The sequence below is a fragment of the Equus caballus genome, chromosome 9, assembly GCF_041296265.1.
Source record: "Equus caballus isolate H_3958 breed thoroughbred chromosome 9, TB-T2T, whole genome shotgun sequence".
In the NCBI taxonomy this organism is placed as follows: domain Eukaryota; kingdom Metazoa; phylum Chordata; class Mammalia; order Perissodactyla; family Equidae; genus Equus; species Equus caballus.
In genome coordinates this window covers 12,846,124-12,866,295 of record NC_091692.1, presented here as the reverse complement: position 1 = coordinate 12,866,295, position 20,172 = coordinate 12,846,124, and the positions used below count along the sequence as shown (strand labels likewise).

The window sequence follows — 20,172 nt, the reverse complement described above, 5'->3', positions numbered from 1 at the left end:
TTGTTTGTTTATTTAAAATAATGAGGAGCGGTGAGGTGGGGAAACCACGAGATCTCTATTGAGCACGTACCTCAAAACTGACGGGCATATTTCGCTTCAGAGCAATTTCAAACACTAAGCTGATCTCAGATTTATTTGCATCTTTGTCATCATCCATCTCTTTTCCTGATTCGCCATTCTAAATCACAAAAAAGAAGATGACATTGAATCTTCACCCGGTAACAAACTTTACACATATTCTACAACCAAGCAGGCCGATCTAAAATACAGTAAAGAAACAGGAAACCAGAGCCTGGATCTTGTGGATTCCCATGTAACCACAGTAGTTCAGGGCTTGGCGGTGAGGCTTTTTGTCATTTGGTTTTCAGTTTTTTCCCTTAAAGTAAAAGGATAAATGCTGAGTGTGACAATTTTTTACTCAACTGTACACTAATTTGAGTTTATCCTACATCCCCCAACCCAATTTTCTTTAAAGATCTCCAGGCGCCCCCGCCTCCACCGCCCCCACAATGTCGCCACTGATGTTCTAATATGATCTTTCATCTTCTACGAAGACTAAGTTGTAGAAAGAGTACAGGATGCAAACCAGGATTTTGGAGCTCTGTGCCTGGCTCTGGTACTAATTTACTTATCCACTTATTTAACACACACTTCTGGAGGGCCTCATATACGCTGAACACAGTGTAAGTGTTAGAGATAAAGAGATCAAGAGACAGTATTCCTGCTGCCAAGAAGCTTATGACTTAGTGGGAAAACAGATAAGCAAGCAGATAAGAGTCGTAATGAAAATTTACAAGGAGAAAAATACCTAACTCTGCCATTAACTATGATAAATCTCAAAGGGGGATGAATAATGGGTTTGAGGAAGGGGGAAGTGCAGAGGTTGAACTGTACAGTCTGAAATAACTACATGGAGAACTCATAGGAAGGTGACTTAGAAGACGTGCCTGAGCTGGAGTCCATCAAGAAAGCAGCTAGAGCCACGAGAATGGGTGAAACTCCCCAAGATTAGACTCAACATCCTCATTGGTAAAATAAAGTAGGACTGAAAAATCCATGAAGATCTCCTGCCCTTTAAATTCCTTGATTCTAGATTAATACGACGTTATCTATGCTCAATAAAGGTCGCCTTAAATGCAAGGTAAGTGAAAGTTATTTCTCATCCTTGTTCACATCCCCAAATTGCGTGCTGCCTGGGAAGCGAACTCTGTAGTTGAACCAAGGTTCTCAAAGGTAAGGCCATCCCAGCAGGAACATAGGGGTCTAGCCCAGTAGACAGGTCATCCGAGAAGCAAGTCACAGCAGATCACCACTTTAGTATTCTCTCCTATCGGAAGAGATTATTTCTTTTATTTGGAAAAATGCATTTATTTGCCTTCTCAATAACCTCACTGGGGAACTGCAAGAAAGAGACTGTCGACGCAGGCCCGCACCTGAGGTGATTTTTCTGGAATAGGTTCATTCTGCAATGCTTGAAGGGCTTTCATTGCAGCGTTGTGTCTAGCAGCCTGCCGAGTCTTTCCTTCTCCAAAAAATTCATTATTTCCTACAGTCAGCTGAACATAAAAGATCTTGGGCATTGGGCAATGATACCTAAAATAAGAAAATGAAAATATTAATGTTATTCCAATAAAATCGCTCTATAATCATTAAGATTTGTTTGCTTTAAAATGATATCAACCATATAATGTACCATACCCTCTAATTAACCCCAGTAACGTTTTAACCTCATGAATTTACCTATAAAAGATAAAATATGTGAATATATCTATAGAGAATAAAGAGTATATATTGATCTTCATGAAAAACATACTATAGAAAACAACATTAAACACAAATTAATATAGTAAAAATTGATTATATCATAGAAGGCTTTCTGGCGGGAAGTTTTCAGTCAGATTTTGACAGAAGTGAGCCCGGTGGCCTGGTACTGCTGGATGGGAAGCCACCGCACAGGCTGGAGATGAGCAAGTCCATCTGGGTGACAACATGCAGATTACGGTGGCTTCAGCAGAAGACAGGTGTGATGAAAAACAGGAGGGGCAGAGAGATGGAGCTACCAATCCAAAGCCATGAGGAGATCAGATTCAATGTAAGGAAGAACAGGGAGTTTAAGACAACTCTTAAGCACCAAGTATCATAATAAAAAGTATTTAAGGTGAAAATTTTTAGCAGGTTTGTGTTTAACGAGACTAAGGTAAGGAGACACGACTAGAAAGCTGCAATGATGCAGACATGAGGGGATAAAAGGGGCTGTAAGAAGAAAGAATAAACCTAGAAGAAATTAAGAGGATATGCACTAAAATCCATTAATTCAACAATTATTTATGGAGTACCTTTTATATGGCACAGGAATATGACAATGAAAAAAATACACATTATATTGGGGAAGACAGACAACAAAAAGATAAATATGTAGAATATCTATTTAAATAGATGAAGGAAAGGTTCAGAAGTGTCAGGGAGCTAGGTTTTAGACAGGGTGCCAGGGAGGGTCTCACTGAGAAGACGACAGCTGTGTAGAGACCTGAAACAAGTGCGGGAGGAAACCACACAGATATCTGCAACAGTGCACTTGAGGCAGAGAAAACACTTGAGTGCAAAGCCCTGAGGCAGCAGTGTGCCGAGCGTGGTCAAGTAATTCGGAAGATGCCCATCTGGTTAGAATTGAGGGAGTGAGGGAAGGAGAGGTAAGAGATGAGAGGAGAGGTGGCCAGACTCCATAGGGCCTTCCTTAGAAATCACTGGAAGGATCTGACTTTTCCCTAGTGAAATGGCCAGGCATTAGAAAGTTGTGAGCAGAAAAGTGACATGATCGGACTGACATTTTGGAAGGATCATCTGACTGTTATGTTGAGAACAGACTACACAGGAATGATGATCAAAGCAAGGAGATCTCTTAGGAGGTGACAGCAATATTACAGGGGAAAGGTAACAGTGGCCTGAACCAGGGTTGTAGCAGTGGAAGAGATGAGAAGTAGTTGGATTCTGGATGAATTTCAAAAGTAGAGATGATGGGCTTACCCAAGGACAACCTATGGAATATGAGAGAGGAGTCAAGGATGACCCCAGGTTTCTAACCTCAGCAACTGGAAAATGGAGTGCCCATATACTGAGCTGATGAAGACTGCAAAAGAAATGAGTTTACTGGGGGTAGATATCAGCAGCCCTGGTTTGGAGATGTTAAATTATTCAGCCTGGTAGACACCCAAGTGGAGATGTCAAATGGACAGACAGATTTATGAGTCTGGACTCCAGCAAAGAGGTCTAACATGGAGATAAAATGTGTGAATCATCAATATATAGAAATGGAATTCAAAGCCACAAGACAGTGATAACTCAGTGGGAGGGAGCGAAAGGAGGAAAACCAGGCAAGCATGGTGTCCTTCCTAAAAGCCAAATGGGAAAAAGTCTATCTAGGAGGAGAGAGGGGGCGACTGTATCAAATGCTACTCTCAGGTCAAGTAAAAGGATGACTGAGAAATACGACCATTGAATTGGACAATTTAGCAAAACTAGTGGGATTGATTTTGATGGAGTGGCGGATCCATAACTGTAACACTAAAAAATTAAGTTAAAAATCACTCCAGGGTCAAAAAAATGTCTATTTCCAAGCAAAGAGCAGTCTAATCGAGGTCCCAGTAAGTATTAGATGATTAGTGGACAGCCAAGTGGCAGTGTTCTATATCCAACCTGAGATAAACTGGACAGAATCCATCGTATAAGAATTCACCAGGCAGACAGCACTAATCAGTGAAGGTTTCCTGAAGGTGAGGGACTGGAAATGTACATCGAGACTGAAGATGCAGATTTAGGCGGCAGTAACTGAAACCATGTGAGTGGATAAGCACCTGGAAAGGGCAAGTGTAAAGGAACCAAAAAAGAGAGCCCAAGGCTAGGAGCTGATTAATGCCCATGATCAAAAGGCAGGGGAAATAATAGACAGCAGTGAAGGAGATGAAAGAGGGTCAGAGGCAGAAAAGAAATTACAACACAACGCCAGGGAAAGGCATAATCAACAGTGTCAAACGTAGTGGAGAAATCCAGGCTATGAAAAACAAAAAAAATCACTGTTTCAAATTCTTAAGGTCAATTTTCTTGGCCCACAGTTTTCTATTAATTTGTTTTAAGATAAAGTATTTTAAAAGTGTTTTTATTATATGTCATATGCTCTCATTTTTAATTGGCAAACATAAAAAAGTTAAAAGAAGAAAAAAATCACTTATTGTAAAGGACTATTTTTAACATGCAAAGATTAAAAAGCATTAGAAACCACAATCTTTTTTGCTCTTTGATTACAATAACTTGTGTACTGAAGTGCACAATTTCCTATTACCTATTTAATTTTAGATCCCTTTAATGCAGGAATTTTGATAGACCAATATGATAAATGCAGGTTATCTTCACTTTGTGTCCACAAAATTCAGTTTTCCCACCTCCACAGAACTTTTACGCATATTTTTAACTGGTTCCACTATAAAACTTTAAGACAGACAACCTGAAATCACAAATTTATTCCTGCACTGAGATCTTATATGGCAAGCTTTCACCATAGAGCAAATGTTTACAATTAATTATAGACTTCTGAAAGTGGAGGTCCACAACTGGAATGCTAACAGACCTTTAACTACAGTAGAGGGAGTGGGCGCCACCATAATCACCAAGGCCTGCTGACAATTACAAAACTCATTTCGGTTGGCCACAGAGACAAACAAAATTTCTGTTCATTATAACTTTACTGGAATATGATGTCATAACACATAACCATACTGAAACAATCTGCTGATTTTCTGACCAAAATATTAATTGCACACTAAAGAGCCCTTGGGGTCTCTTCCTTTTTAGTCATCAAATATGGCTCTATGTATGTGTATGTGTGTGCATGTGGATACATATGTATACATAAATTATATTGTATAAATATCAGAGGGAAAATTGGGTATGTCGTATTCTGAACATTAAAAAATAGAACATTCTAGCACTAACAACAGGAAATACCAAGACCGGACGCCTGACTCGTTTCATTCCAGTTTCACTCCATCTTCTTACTTAACAATGATTCCTAAATATCTACCCCCCGTGGTTTGAATACCTTATATATCACATCTCCTCACATCATCATGACAATTAAGACTAACCAGAGCAATCTCATTAACAGCACCCAGATTAAATTATAAGAAAGATGATACAGAATGTTTTTTGGTATGTTAGGTCCTGTTCTCGAAAAGTTTATTTCATTTGGTAAAAAAACACTCAAAGTTTACTAACTTTAAAGGTTGACGTTCTATTTAATGGAGTTCCTCTTTCTATTTTTATTTACTTTAAACATGAAGCTCATTTTTCTATTTTTATTCACTTCACACATGAAGCTCATTTTTGGTAAAGTACCTATAATAAGTGATGTACACATTTTTACAAATTAGTATCTATTTACCTAATCTTGCATTGCCATTCTTGAATGATTTTTCTCAATTATAATTTTGTGGTCAACGCTTAGATCCCCATAGTGATTACTGTTAAAAGATGAGCCATGAAAACTCACCCGTCCAAGCTATTAAAGCTCCAGGGTCAAATGATGTCTACCCACAGCCTCCAAAGTGTATTCTGCAAAGTGTGATCCCACTTTTATCAGAATCATCTTTAGTTCTTGTTAAAAAAGCAGATTCCTGTGCTCCAACCCTGATCACTGACTCAGTCTCTAGGGATGGAACAAGAACCTTCACTTCACAAGTTTCCCTGGTGAGACTTGGCACACTGAAGTCTGAGAGCCACTGCTCCATGATATTACCACATCCTACAATACGGCTTATGAGACTGGACAATTACTTTCAAATCCATGCAAGCAAAGGACCACATACATTCCTTGTAGCACCAGGGTTAGGTTTCTTGCATTTCTTTCTCATTTAATCCTCACAGCACCCTGGTGAGACTGACGTCCCCATGGTAACAAATCTCCCCAAAAGAGTGGCTGGGAGTCAAACTCAAGTCAGCCTAACTTCAGAGCTCAGGAAACTCTTAAGTAGTCTCCTGAAAATCTGCTTTATTCTCTTCTGTTTTGGTTCATATTTGTTTATTAAACTGGCTATGTCTTTAGCAGGCCAGAGAACCTAATGCAAAGGTCCTTTCTAAACCCAAGGTCCACTGATAGACTTCAGAGGGGTTTTACTGAATAGCTGCTGAAATACACAGAACCCTATGATGAAATTCTATGTTTTTACAGTACGTCAAGCCAAGCAGGATCAAAAATAGACACAACTGAGTGACCCATCAGGAGCGAAAAGTCAGAATAATGGGTGCCATGTGCCACACTGCCTAACAATCTAAATTTTATAAAGGTTGCTCGTAAGCCCTTCTGTTCCCCATGCCTTTGCCCTCTGTCTGCTGGAAATCTTACAAAAAGGACACAAACAAATAAAATTTCAAATAAAAATTTTAAAAAGCTTCCCTCTCTTTAGATCCCCAAAAAGTCTTTACCTCTGGTCTGTCTTCAAGACATCACAAGTCAATACAAAAATACGTAAAGAATGTATATTTGCTTCCTTTGAATTAATACCTGACAATCCTTATACAGTTTTGTGGGGTTTTTTGCGCCAAGGGAAGATTTTACATTCTTATACAAGTATTCCTATTCTTTTTCTTACATTTGACTGTTGTTTATAACAATTTTCTATATCATATGTCCTCGCCATCCCCCCAAAGTCACTTCATTAATGCCCTCTTCATGGACTCACTTTGTGTTATCTTTCTAAACAACTGAAATCCACAGGTGCCACCTACCATTCCACGACTGCCTTATTCTCCAACATCTCCACTTTCCTAAGCATCATTTTTACAAGGAGAGAAAGACACATTCCAAATAACATCAGAACTTTTAAAAATTGAAAAGTGATTGCCTCATTTTATTTGATAGCATTATCCATAAATCTCAGCACAGCTTAAGCGTTCATATCTCCTCTACAGGTTTATGTCTTAAAATATATGAATACGTTATCTTCTGATCTAATAAGGAGAGGCTTTGGATTTCTGTGTTTATTTCTAACATTGACTGAAAACAGAAATGTCACTTAATCTTTCTATCTCAGTTTACTTATCTGTAAAATATTTGCAGAATCTATGTTTAAAAAACCCTAAAGGCCAAAACTTAGAATTCAAATGACATGTTGATTATTTTGACTCTGTACACTTTTTGGCACTGCTAAGTATCCTTTTTCTTGCTACGAAAAATAATATGTTTTATCATAAAGCTATAAAATAGTCCTTGGCACATTTTCAAGCTTGTATGTATATAAAATGTCTAGATAGGAGACGGTTCTTTCTCTATTCACATCTATAAATTCTGAAAATGTATCTTTTATGGGATCTGAATGTTAAGTGTTGAAGAATTTCAAAAATTAGGACCTATTAGGAAAGATTCACAGAGCAGCTGAAAATAAGCTTTAAAAGAGGTGTAAAAATGTTATATTCTATTTGTAGAATTACGGTAATTATGTTTAAAATATCTAAAGAAAAATACAGAAAGATATGCACCAAAAGCTGGGATAGGGTGTCTTGAAGTGATGGAATTATAAATGATGTTTTCCTTTCATAATTTCCAGTTTTAAAAAATAATATGGTTGTACTGAAGTATAAACAGAAGAAAATATTTAATTGTAGCAAGTCTATCCCTGCCCAAACAAGTAAAGGTAAATCTGTGTTCAAAATATAAATCTAAGTGGAATGACTTCTGGAATATAGAATATGAACCGTAAGAGTAAACAATTATACTGTGTTGCTGACACTAGTACCACAATAGGACTATGGAAAGCAGAGCATGTCATCAAAGAGCCCATTTTGTAAACACACAATCCCTCAATTCCACACTTGGATCCAGCATCAACCTATTTTCGCCCTTGTCCTATATGGTTATCTAGATAAATCATCATCATCATCACCACCATCACCATTACCGTGATTACAGAAAAAACATACAAAGCCCTCACTATGTGCCAGGCACTATTCCAAGCACTTTAAAGACTAATCTCATTCAGTCACCATAGCAACCCAACATCATTTTACATATAAGGAAATGAGGAATAGAGATGATAACTAACTTGCCCAAGGCCACAATACTTAACCCAGGCAGTCTCACTCAAGAGACTTCATCTCTACACTATGCTGCCTCTGAATGAACTGCATAAATAAGCATTATAAAATGCAGAAGTACTACCTATAAGCTTTTGGAGAAGTCATGTCAGACTTGGAACATCAAGCAATTTAAGTCAAACTAGATACAAGAGATCTGGCAGATGTTGAAGATCTCTGTAGGCCAATGGTCACATGGGTTACCAAAGAGAATGCTGGGGGCACTATAAGTCCAGGAGACCCACTTGACTGCAGTCCTACTAGTTTCTCATAGTCTTTGTCTCCTCTCTTAACCCACCTTTCCGGAGTCCATGCTTAAATGTTGATGTTCCCATTAGGGAACTGCAAATTAAAACCACAATGAGATACCACTTCACACCCATTACGATGGCTAGAGTCAAACTAACAAAAACAGAAAACAAGTGTTGACAAGGATGTAGAGAAATTGGAACCTTCGTACACTCTGGTGGAAATGTAAAATGGTGCAGTCACCACGGAAAAAAGTTTGGTGGTTAAACATAGAGTTACCATTTGACCCATCAATTCCACTCCTAGATATATAAACCTAAGAGATACTAAAACAGGTGTTAAAACAAAAACGTGTACACAAATGTTCATAGCAGCATTATTCATACTAGACCAAAAGAGGAAATAACCCGGAGGGCCATTAACTGATGAATCAAGCCATACAAAGGAATGAAGTACTGACACATGCTATAATGTGGATGAACTTTGGAAATATTATGCTAAGTGAAAGCTAGACACAAAAGGCTACACTACATATTGTATGACTCCATTTAGAAGAAATGTTCAGAATGGGCAAATCCATAGAGACAGAAAGCAGATGAGATTAAACAATAGTCCTATTGTGGTGCTAGTGTCAGCGACATGGTACAAATTCTTTACTCTTATGGCTCATATGCCAGAGGCTGGAAAGGGGAATGGGGAGTAACTGTTAATGAGTATGGGGTTTCTTTTGGGGGAGATGAAATGTTCTGGAATTAGATATTGGTGACGGTTGCACATCACTGTGAATGTAATAAAAGCCACAGAAGTGAACATTTTAAAATGGTTAAAAAGGTAAATTTTATGTTATGTGAATTATACCTCAATAAAAAACAATCTTTTCAAACAATGTTGATGTTCCCTAGGGTTCAATCTTCTGTTTCTCATAGATAAGACAGTCTTCCTAGGTGATCTCACCTACTCCTATTTACATTCTTGGCAGACTCCCAGAAATAAGCCTACCAAATTGAAGGGGAGGGAATAAGAGGCAGCCCTCCCTTTGCACTCTGGGAAATTAATGACCTGGTTTTCTTCCTGCCCTTGTTTGATTGCCAGGCAGATATGTAAACTAAATTATTAGTTCAAAAAATATTTATTAAGGGTGTAATTCATGTCAGGGACTGTTTTAGTCCCAAGGGATGGTGGACCACCCTCAGGAGACAATCAAACAATCAATTAATAAAATAATATCAACTAGGAAGAACATCAACTGAGGCTAGGAAGAAAAATAAAGCAGAGTAAGGGAACAGAGTAATAAGGGCTCCTTTAGGAGGTGACTCAAATGCCTAAAGAGGTGACGGAGTAAAAATGCTAGGCACGGGAATGCCTGGAGGGAAAAGTATTCCAAGAAAATGGAACAGGAAGTACAAAAGCCCTGGGGAGGTAACACATTGGGCATTTCAATTGGCATTGAAACAGCCAGTTTGCTCATACCTGGAAAGCAGTCAGTCAAGGGGTGAGTGGTAGGAAATTAGGTCTGAGAAGTAGCCAGGCAGCAAATCAGAACTTAATCTCACACGTGCTGGGAGCCACTGGAAGGTTTTTAAGTAGGGGAGTGACATAATCTGACTTATGACTTCAAAGTCTCTCGCTGCTGTTTGCCCAAAGACAGGCAAGAAGAAAGCAGCTGGCGGGCCCCTGCATAGCCTAGGCAAGTCATCTCTGAAAAGAGGACACTGAATTGACTAGGAGAATACAGTAGGATTGCAGGCAGCGCTGAAAGTCCACTTAAGGATTGTGGTCACTATTCCAAGATGGAACTAGTCAGCACAGTTGTTCTTCTGTAGCTTCCTGGGTGTCAGCGCAGAGTCAGAGGAGCTGGACTTAACCAGTTACAGTTTCGCCAAGCATGAGTGACCATTCAAACTGGGAGGTGCAAGAGAACACAGGAAGTAACGGACTACAGGACTGTGAATGAGTGATAAACTCCAGTGAAATACAGCCCCACCAGATCTGGCAGGTTAGTGAAGGGTGCACCCATCCTGGAGCTTCTTGCTCAACGTTTTTCCAAAGCACAGATCACAGAGGACGTCGCCCTACCCGCTGCCCTCCCGCTGGACAGACAGCATGGAGCAGGAGCAGCAATGCATGTGTCCCGTGTGGTGGCTGACCAGCAGAGCAGTGCTGGAAGTGTTTCCACTTGGTAATTGTTAAGGGTCTCTGGCAGAGCAACCTATGGGGGCTCTCATTCCAGAGGCTTCTGTCACTGTGTCCTTCCGCGTCCTGCCGCACGTCGTCTAAGATGGGTAGATGACTGGCACCACAGACAGCACTGTGAAAGTGAGCAGAAATGAGGCAGGGTGCTGCCAGAATGCGAGTTCCCGAGGGCAGCATTTCTCAGACGCCCCACACAGAGCCCATCAGAGTTCTCTTGGTGGGGTCTAGGAATACCTGTTAAAATGCAGATTCAGGGCTGACTGAATAGGACTGTTGGGGTGGTGTCCAGGAATCTCCCTACCAGTAAACAGCCTCATGACTTTTATGCATGCCAAAGATTGAGAAGCACCCCCTTACACGTGTCTTCTTCCCTTCCCACGTTTGTGAATATATGAAGGCTTTTGATTCCTGAATATTAACATTGTACTCATCTCCCTTATTGAATTCTCTTGCTGCCTTTCATAGGTTTTTAGTTGATTCTCTTGCAATTTTCCAGATAATCATATCTGCTGGGAAAAAAAAGTGACAATTTTTCCTATTTCTTTCTACATTTTATTCCTTTTATTTTCTCTAACTGTATTGGTCCATACCTCCAAAAGAATACTAAATAGCAACTAACGGACATTCTTGTCTTGTTTCTTACTTTAATGGGAATGCGGCTAGTGTATCTTCATTAAGATTAATGCTGGCTATTGGATTGGGCTGAGATGGGATGGGTGTGTGAGTGGGGAGAAGACTATATGTGTGTGCATCCATAGAGTATATATTTTATAATGTTCAAGAAGTACTCAATTACAACCTATTAAGTTTTCAAAAAGAATCAATTTTTTAATGTCTTCTTAGCATCAGTGTATATTTAACAATTTTAATTTTTTATCTCTTAATAAGGTGAATTTTATTAACATATTTTCTAATAGTGAAACAATTTTATGTATTTCCTAAGTTGAACAAAGTAGCCCTTTGTGAGAATTTTCATTCCCTGTGCACCTGTAGTCTTCCCCCCATTATGAGACTATATTGTGCACATTTGTGCTTTAAACTCACATTTGCTTACCTTGATTAGATTACATATTTATATATATATATTTTACTGGTTCTTCCTAAGATATTGGATTCCACAAGTTTTTCCTATTCTTCTTCTGGTTTCTAATTAATCTATTTCTGCATTCATTTTCCTTCCTCAGACTTATTTTGTTGTTCCTTTTCTAACTTCTCATGTTGGATACATACTGGTAAGATAGATATAAGGTTAACGAACTGCCTTCTTATAAGCTTTATGTTGTTTGCACCACAATGCCTTAAAGCGGGAAATACACTAGACAGTGTTTCTTAAATATTTTGGTAATGAAACACCGTTTTTAGAGAACTAGCATGTGTATTCTACGAAACACACTTTGAGATATGCAGTTTTAGGCACTCTGCCTTAGTTAAGAGTCTGTGCATTCTCTAGGTTACCTGTTTAATTAATCTGCTAAAAGCTTTTTATCTTGAATGCAATGAAGATTACTTAACATTTTAAGGAATACAATTAAAAATGTTTGCCAAAAACTTTTTATAAACTTGGAGTAAATAAACACTGAGAGTGTGTGGATAGAGGAAAAGATCTTAGATTTACGCTAAGATCAACTGGATTTAAGTTCCAACTACTAGATCCATAACAACTTTGGTTAAGAGGACTTACTCTCTCTAAGACTCATAAGTAATAGGAAAGATTTTGTCTGTACCAACTTCTTGACCTTACTCAAGTGGAAAACCAGGAGGAAATTACTGTATTTTTCACAAAATATCATGGTATATCTGTGTATTTACCTAGGGACAATTTTCAAATAGATATATGTGTGTGTGTGCGCTTTTGAAGTCCAAAATGCACTTCAAAAACATTGGTAATGTGTTTTAAAGAAGTACAACTTTAAGTTTTAATATGTATTTACTAAATACAGCATGCTAGTAGTCTAACAGCCAATGCCTAAGTTTAAGAAAATTATGGAAAATATGGCTTATTTTTTCTTTGAGTTGTAACAAGATTCTCATTATTCACTTCCATCAACAGATCATCTTTGGTTAAGGGTTGTCTGAGTTCTTTGAAAACCATTAGTGTAGAGAATCTCTCAAGTCCTTTCCAGCAACAAAATGGTCCCTGAAACTGGTTCTAGGAAATATTTTAAATGCTTCTGTTTCCTTGTTATCTTAAACCAAAAAGTATATGCTTTCAGAAGTTTAAATTAAAAAAAAAAACCTATCAGATAATATTTTTTAGAAGGGATTTCACATCCTTTTTGGATAAATAAATTTTGTAATGTCTAGAATAAGAGATTGAAATGGATGATTGTGTTTGCACTGGAATCTTCCAAGAGCTTTAGAAATTGTTTGCTTTGCTACAACGTCCAAACCAGACATCTACTCCAGTGCCTTTGCTGATCAGAATTAACTATCAACCTTGGATGCCTGCCCACTTCAAATACTCCCAAAAGTAACATGGAGACATTACATCAGCGGTATTGCAGAAAGATTAATGTGCTTTGTTTGGAGACGCAAACAGTAATTATACTTTCTGCATACTTCTAGTATTTTATCTTTTTTACCCAAATCTAAGTGAATCTAGTTAGCTGTATATTTGCATATAGTTTAATGATAACAATAATGTGTAGTTAACAGGTACTCAGTAGAATATAAAAAATTTACTTGGCATTTTACCAGCTAATTGTTTTTACAGCTTGACTTCACTTATGCATTAGCTGCATTCATAAAAAGGTTTACATAAAGCAAATATTTTCATACTAAATCTCATTTTCCCACTGTTGCCCAATATTAAATCTTGAGTTTTATTTCTATAGGAAAATGTTGGCTCTGACACATCATAAAAATTATAATTCAACATCTAAACATGTATGCCAAGGAATAGGGACATTTAACCAACTATTTTATAAAATACATTTTATCCTCTCACCTGCAGTAAGGATTAATCAAATGGATAATCATTTTGTTTCATATTCCCACAATCATTAGAAGGACGTATATATTTTAAAATTTGCATAGTTTTGGGTGACTTCATAGAAACTGAAAGTAGAAATACAATTTATTAGCTGGAATTGCTACATGGAGATATGCTACATCAGATAGATTCAGGCAATACAGGTAGTCTCAGATTATTGATAATAGTCATTTAAGGGTCTCAGAAACTTCCTCTGCTATTGGTAATACACTTTGGCATTTTATTATAATTCATACTAGATGATTTTTGGAATTATACAGATCCTTTGGAGCCAAAACTATCATCTGATTCAAAGACTTTTTTCCAAAGAAATGGGAAAAAGGACTTGCTCAACTACCTAGATCCTTTTACAGTATCATAAGTGTAAAAAGCACCTTTCTGCTAAAACAGAAGAGTACCTGGGACTTTTAGAAAACTCGCCTACTTTTAACCACAAGTACTTTGAAGTAACACTAAACAATTTAACTTTTAGTCATTTCCAATTAATTTTTAAATTTTTCTGCACAAATCCTCTGGGGAATCCTATGTGGAATGCAGTGATCTATGCTCTCCTTTCCCTGGATTGCTGCACATAATCTAGGTATGCTTTTCATCAATGAGTCAGTGTGAAATGTGTCCTATTCCAGGATGTACACTAATCATCAAAACCTCTTGGGGCTGGCCCCGTGGCCGAGTGGTTAAGTTTGCGCGCTCCACTGCAGGCGGCCCAGTGTTTCGTTGGTTCGAATCCTGGGCACGGACATGGCACTGCTCATCAAACCACGCTGAGGCGGCGTCCCACATGCCACAACTAGAAGGACCCACAACAAAGAATATACAACTATGTACCGGGGGGCTTTCAGGAGAAAAAGGAAAAAAAATAATTAATTAATTAAAAAAACCTCTTTATCTCTGCCATGTACTCGAAAGCAAAAACACGGCAGCAAACAAGAAAGATGATATTGGTAAAGATACGACGCTGATGTTCCGTCTGACTACAACACATGGGAACAGGTCGAGTAATACTTAGAGCTTTGAAAGGCTAACAGCTCTGACCTCTGATTATGACGGCTTATTCCTACTCACAATATGGCTAAGAGATTGCATTTTAGTCACACTGCAAATTCTTTTCTGTGGGCAAAATAGCTTCTGAGAATATTCTTAAATAAGTCTGTCGTGATATCCTAATATTCCCAAGGAGCCAATGTTTACATGAGTTAGCATAGTGTAGAGAAAAAACAAACTTTGGAGACACAGAACTCTGGGCTGGAGAGCCAGTTCAGTCCTTCACTGGCCATGTAACTCTGGACAAGTTACACACTGGGCCACAACGTAGGAGGAAATCACAGTTGCCCTCCTTCTTTCATGGCAACCAGCCCATAAAACTTCTTAAGACATGTCACAGTGTTTCTATGATGCTCCAGCACCTCTTGTGCTGTTTGTCCTTCCCTATAAATAACCTAGGGGCTTTGCCACCAGCTCCTCAAACCTGGGGACCATCCACGAGCTCCACATGATGATGTCTGCTTGGAGGAGGTGCAGACAAGGCCTGCAGTTATGCTGGCTGATCTCTAGCCTTTCATTTCACATGCTCAGTGGCATCCTCTGCCAGTGCTCGTACCACACCAGGGAGAACACCACTTCGTGCCTCCCTAAGAAACCCGACATTTGGCTTATCAGTCATTCAAGAATGCCAATGTACCTCAAAACAACAGCAAGTGTTCAGGAGATAAACTGGTAAGTTCAGATATTATGAAAACCAGTAAAAATCAACTAAATAAATCAGAAGAATTTAATGTAACATAATGAATAATGTTACTTTTACTACAGCTTTTTAAATTCTCTTTGTCTTAAGTCTCAAAGGACATTTATTTACATGTTTGGGGTTATGTTCTATCTATATAGACTGTTCTGTGACCTGTCAGTCAACCACAGTGTAAGAGTCTAGTAACTCATTTATCTTTGGAGAAGTGCGTCTTGACCTGAGAATGTGAGAATGTCAACAAATAGTAAGAAAATAAAGAAAGTGAGTGGGTCAAGGTTCTGATAACTAAAGCCAAGAAAAAGCCTGGGAAACTAGTGAATAACAAGCTCCCAGGAAGCCTGAACTGAGAAAAGCAGTAAGCCATGATGAGAATAATACCTGAAATAATTAAATATATACAGTCATGTGTCGCTTAACGACAGACATATGTTCTGAGAAATGCGTCATTAGGTGACGTTGTTGTTGTGCAAACATCATATAGTGTACTTACGAAAACATGGGTGGAATAGCCTACTACACACATAAGCTATATGCTACTAACCTTATGGAACCACTATCGTAAATGTGGTCCATCGCTGACCAAAACATCCATATGCAGGGCATGACTGTAGTCCAAACATCACTGTATAAGATCCTAACCCTGACCCAGAGGTAAAGAGGTTGGCTAAACAGCTGAAGTTGCTCATTTTCATCTCAATGAGAGAGAGGAGGGGAGATGGGGGATGAGAGACGAGAAAGAGAGAGAAAAAGCATACACACAAACAAAGGTGAAAAATACTTGATGCTATTAGGTATGATATTAAGACTATTTTACTATACTATATTAGAAATATAAATTATTGAAATATAACATAAAGAATTTATTTGGATTTAGGAAAGATCAGAACCTAAGACGGTCTTCTTTTTGTTGTTGTTGTTTCGGGTTTTTTTGTTTTTATTGAGTTCATAGTTTACATCATTGTGAAATTTCAGCTGCACATTATTTCTTGTCCATCATCATATAAGCCTTCTCCTTCACCCTTATTTTTGTTTTCAGATGGGATATGTAGACAACTAGTAGTAAGCTGATTTGGAGAAAGCTTTCCAGATATTCTTAAAAAGACAGGTTGTCAATCAAAATCAACGAGTCGTTGAAACCCAGTGTGTACAATGTTCCAAAAGGACTTGAGGAAGCACTATGGAGAATTCCAAAAATTTGAGACCCACATGGGAGTAAAGTAAGAATGCATCTTGAACAAATTTTACTTATTATTCTTTTTGTTATTCTCCTGAAAAATTCCCCCAAGAGAACAAAAGAAAGGCCTGCAAACGAGACTATACAATCTTATTTGTGGAGAAGGACACTTCTTGTGAGACAAGGAGAGAAACCTGCAATGCAACCCGAGACTCCAAGGCTCTGAGAACTCCAAAGCAGGAGAGTGATCAAGACTGACAAGAGCATGACCATGGTGGTCTCTCAGGAAGCCAAATCACCCCAGAAACGCACAAGAAATTCTGCCCAGAAACTGAACACTTCAGAATCAGTGAACTTATGATGAAGCCAACTAGATGGAGAGCTAAACCCAGAATCTTAGCTGTCATTTGACTCTTGTTTTATCAAAATGTAATTCGAATAAAATCAAAATAAGTATATTCTTTTACTTCTCAAATTTAAGAAGGACAGGACTCTCCTCAAATGTTTGTGAACCCTGTATTAGAACATTAATTTCTTCAATAAAGTAAAAAGTTTAGAGTGAATGATTCACATACTATTCTGGGGGTGGAATTCTAGGAAGGCTGTAAAGGGACTGATTTCTGCTCATATGTAGAGGAAAAGGGAGTCTTACTCACTCAAGTCCTGGTGTCTTGCATCTGGCATGACACCTAGCATTTACAAGGAGCCCAATAAATATGTGTTAATTGAGGGAGTGATCATAGCTGGTATTTACTGAGCAATTTACTCTATGTCAGCATTGTAGCTACAGTACCTCAGCCAATCCTCACAACAGCCCTAAGAGGTAAATACCACTATGATTTCCAGTTCAGAGCTGAGGAAACTGAAGAACAGAGAAGTTAAGTAACATGGCCTGGGTGGAGTCAGGTTTCAAACAAAGGTGGACTGTATCCACAGCCCCCTTTAACCACTACACTACACTACCACAGTCCTCTCAATGTGACAGTGAATGACTGGGAGGGAGGAAACCGGACCAGCAAGGGCCAGGCTCAAAGCTATGAGGGGGTAAAGCAAATCAGGCTTCACAGCAGGATGAGTTCAGAATAAAAGGATGCATGTGGGACCAGCTGGGGAAGTGCTAGGAGTGGACGTACTTGGTTGTGATGGTGGGCTCCGAGTACTTCCCAACATGTGGCGTGATCAATGACTTTGACGGGGCTGCGGGACATATTGATGACGACAGGCTAGATCTGTAGTTTTCACCCTTGGCTATCCATTGAAATCACCAGACTTACAAACCAGCAAGAAAAAGACAATTAAATCAATAGAAAAATAAGCGAAGGTTATAAACACAGTTCATAGAAAAGGAAATATAAACGACTTTACACATAGGAGAAGATGCTCTTCATTCATAAAGAAACGAAAATTAAAATGCCAAAGAAGTATCATTTTTCACCTAATTATATCAGCAAAAAAACTCCAAAAGATTCAAAACAGCCTCATCTTTAGTCTGGATTATGGTAATACCTTCCTCACTATTCTCTCAGTCATTAAAGTGATGCTTTCGAAATATAAGTCAGATCGTGTCACTATTTGCTCAAAACTTTGCAATGGTTCCATGTCTCATTCATAGTCAATGTCAACATCCTTACAATGGCCTACAAGGCCTCACATAAATCTGGCTCCAAGTCACACCACTGACTTCGACTCACGCCACTCACCACTTCACTTACTCCACTCCAGCCACAGTGGCCTCCTTCCTGCTCCTCAAACTCACCCGACGTGTTTCTGCTTTAGGGCCTCGGGAACGGCTGACCTCTTGCTTCTCCCCCAAAGAGCCTCAAAGCTCATGCTCTCTCCTCCCTAAGTCTGCTCAAATCTCACCTTCTCAATAAGACTTCTCTACTTAAAACTGTAATCCTCATCCTTTACTCTGTTCGACTTTCCCAGTTGTCCATAGCAATGTTCATTTTCAGATCTACAACAGAATGCACTTATTATATATATTTGTTATTGTCCATCTCTCCTAACTAGAATATAAGCTTCATCAGGGTAGGAATGTCTATTTTATTTATTGATGTACCAAAGTATCTATAAGAATATCTCACACTTGGCTAAAATGTATGTACAAAGATACATACTACAACACTGTCACAGCAAAACATTCAAAAAAACTGAATGTCCATGAATTCAGAATTGGTTAACTTAATTATAAAACAATCACACACCAGAATACTAAACAGTTCTTAAAATAAATGAAACAGTAAGGGCCGGCCCAGTGGCCTAGTGGTTAAGTTCGTGCGCTCCACTTTGGCAGCCTGGGGTTCACTGGTTCGGATCCCAGGCATGGACCTATGCATCACTTATCAAGCCATGCTGTGGTAGGCATCCCACATATAAAATAGAAGAAGATGGGCACTGATGTTGGCTCAGGGCCGATCTTCCTCAGCAAAAAGAGGAGGATTGACAGCAGATGTTAGCTCAGGGCTAATCTTCCTCAAGCAAACAAATAAATAAATAAATGAAACAGGAGCCCTGTTTCTAGTATGGCCAAGTAAGCTCTGATTGGACCAATGCTCCTCAAGGAAACTATAAACTCTGAAAAAAATATAAAAAACAATTATCTGAAGAGTGAACAAAACAGGTGATACTGGAAAGGAGTTAACACCTGGAAAAAAGGGAACAGCACAGGATGAGTTTCCTGTTTTTTTTAAACAGTTTAAACTTGAGGGCAGATCCCAGTCTGCTCCATATGGGGCAGCTAAAATGACAGTAGACAACAAACAGCCTTACTGGCTTGAAGCCCCAGAGATAAGGGTTCAAAGCAACCTTAGTCACTGGAAAATAAGGAGGAAATTCTAGAAATAACAGATCAAAGAGGAGCCCCAAATTCTGTGTGTGAAACTCTGCCCAAATCTGCACCGGAGCCCTGAGCCACACAGGCGTGGGACAGACTCAAAGCAACATGGCTAAGAGACTGAAATTTGAGCTGCTGCCAATGTTGAAAAACGGTGTTGGTAGACTTCAGCCAAATTCACTACCTGCTTAGAAAAATTACTACACTTCAGAGGAACATACTAGAATCTAGTTTCTACAACATGTGCTTCACAATGTCCAGAATATAATCCAAAATTACTCAACATACCAAGCAGGAAAAAAATTATCCATTCTCATAATAAAAGGTAATCAACAGAAAACAACTCTGAAATGACCCAGATGTTAGAATCAGCAGACTAAGTTATACTATGCTCAAAGACATGAAAGAAAATATGCTTTTAATGAATAAATGTATGGGAAATCTCAGAAGAGAACTATAAAAAAACAACCAAATCAGGGCTGGCCTGGTAGCATACTAGTTATGTTCACACGCTCCGCTTTAGTGGCCTGGGGTTTGTGGGTTCAGATCCCACGCACAGACCTACACACTGCTCATAAGGGCATGCTGAGGCAGCATCCTGCATACAAAGTAGAGGAAGATTGGTCCAGACGTTAGTTCAGGGACAATCTTCCTCAAGCAAAAGGAGGAAGATTAGCAACAGATGTTAGCTCAGGGTCATTCTTCCTCACCAAAAAAAAAATAAAAGAGAATTCTAGAACTGAAAAATATAATATTCAAATTGAAAATTCACTAGATAGGTATAATACCAGAGAGGAGATTACAAAGGAGTCAAGATAAAGCAATAGAAATCACACAATCTAAAGAACAAAGAGGAAAAAAGA

At 38.6% G+C, this 20,172-nt stretch overlaps 1 protein-coding gene across 50 annotated transcripts in view; it reads right to left on the bottom strand.

Annotated features, from left to right (window-relative positions):
* STAU2 (staufen double-stranded RNA binding protein 2) overlaps positions 1-20,172 on the bottom strand; it is a 298,725-nt gene that overhangs the window by 190,125 nt on the left and 88,428 nt on the right. For all 50 annotated transcript variants that reach the window (XR_011421546.1, XR_011421549.1, XR_011421544.1 and 47 more), the window contains 2 exons: positions 1,434-1,593; positions 71-178 (listed from right to left, as the gene is read on the bottom strand). Coding sequence is in view for 43 of the 50 variants with exons in the window: in XM_070222151.1 (XP_070078252.1) it covers positions 71-178; positions 1,434-1,593 (268 nt within the window). In the remaining 7 variants the exon portion in view is untranslated. The remainder of the gene's footprint in view (positions 1-70; positions 179-1,433; positions 1,594-20,172) is intronic.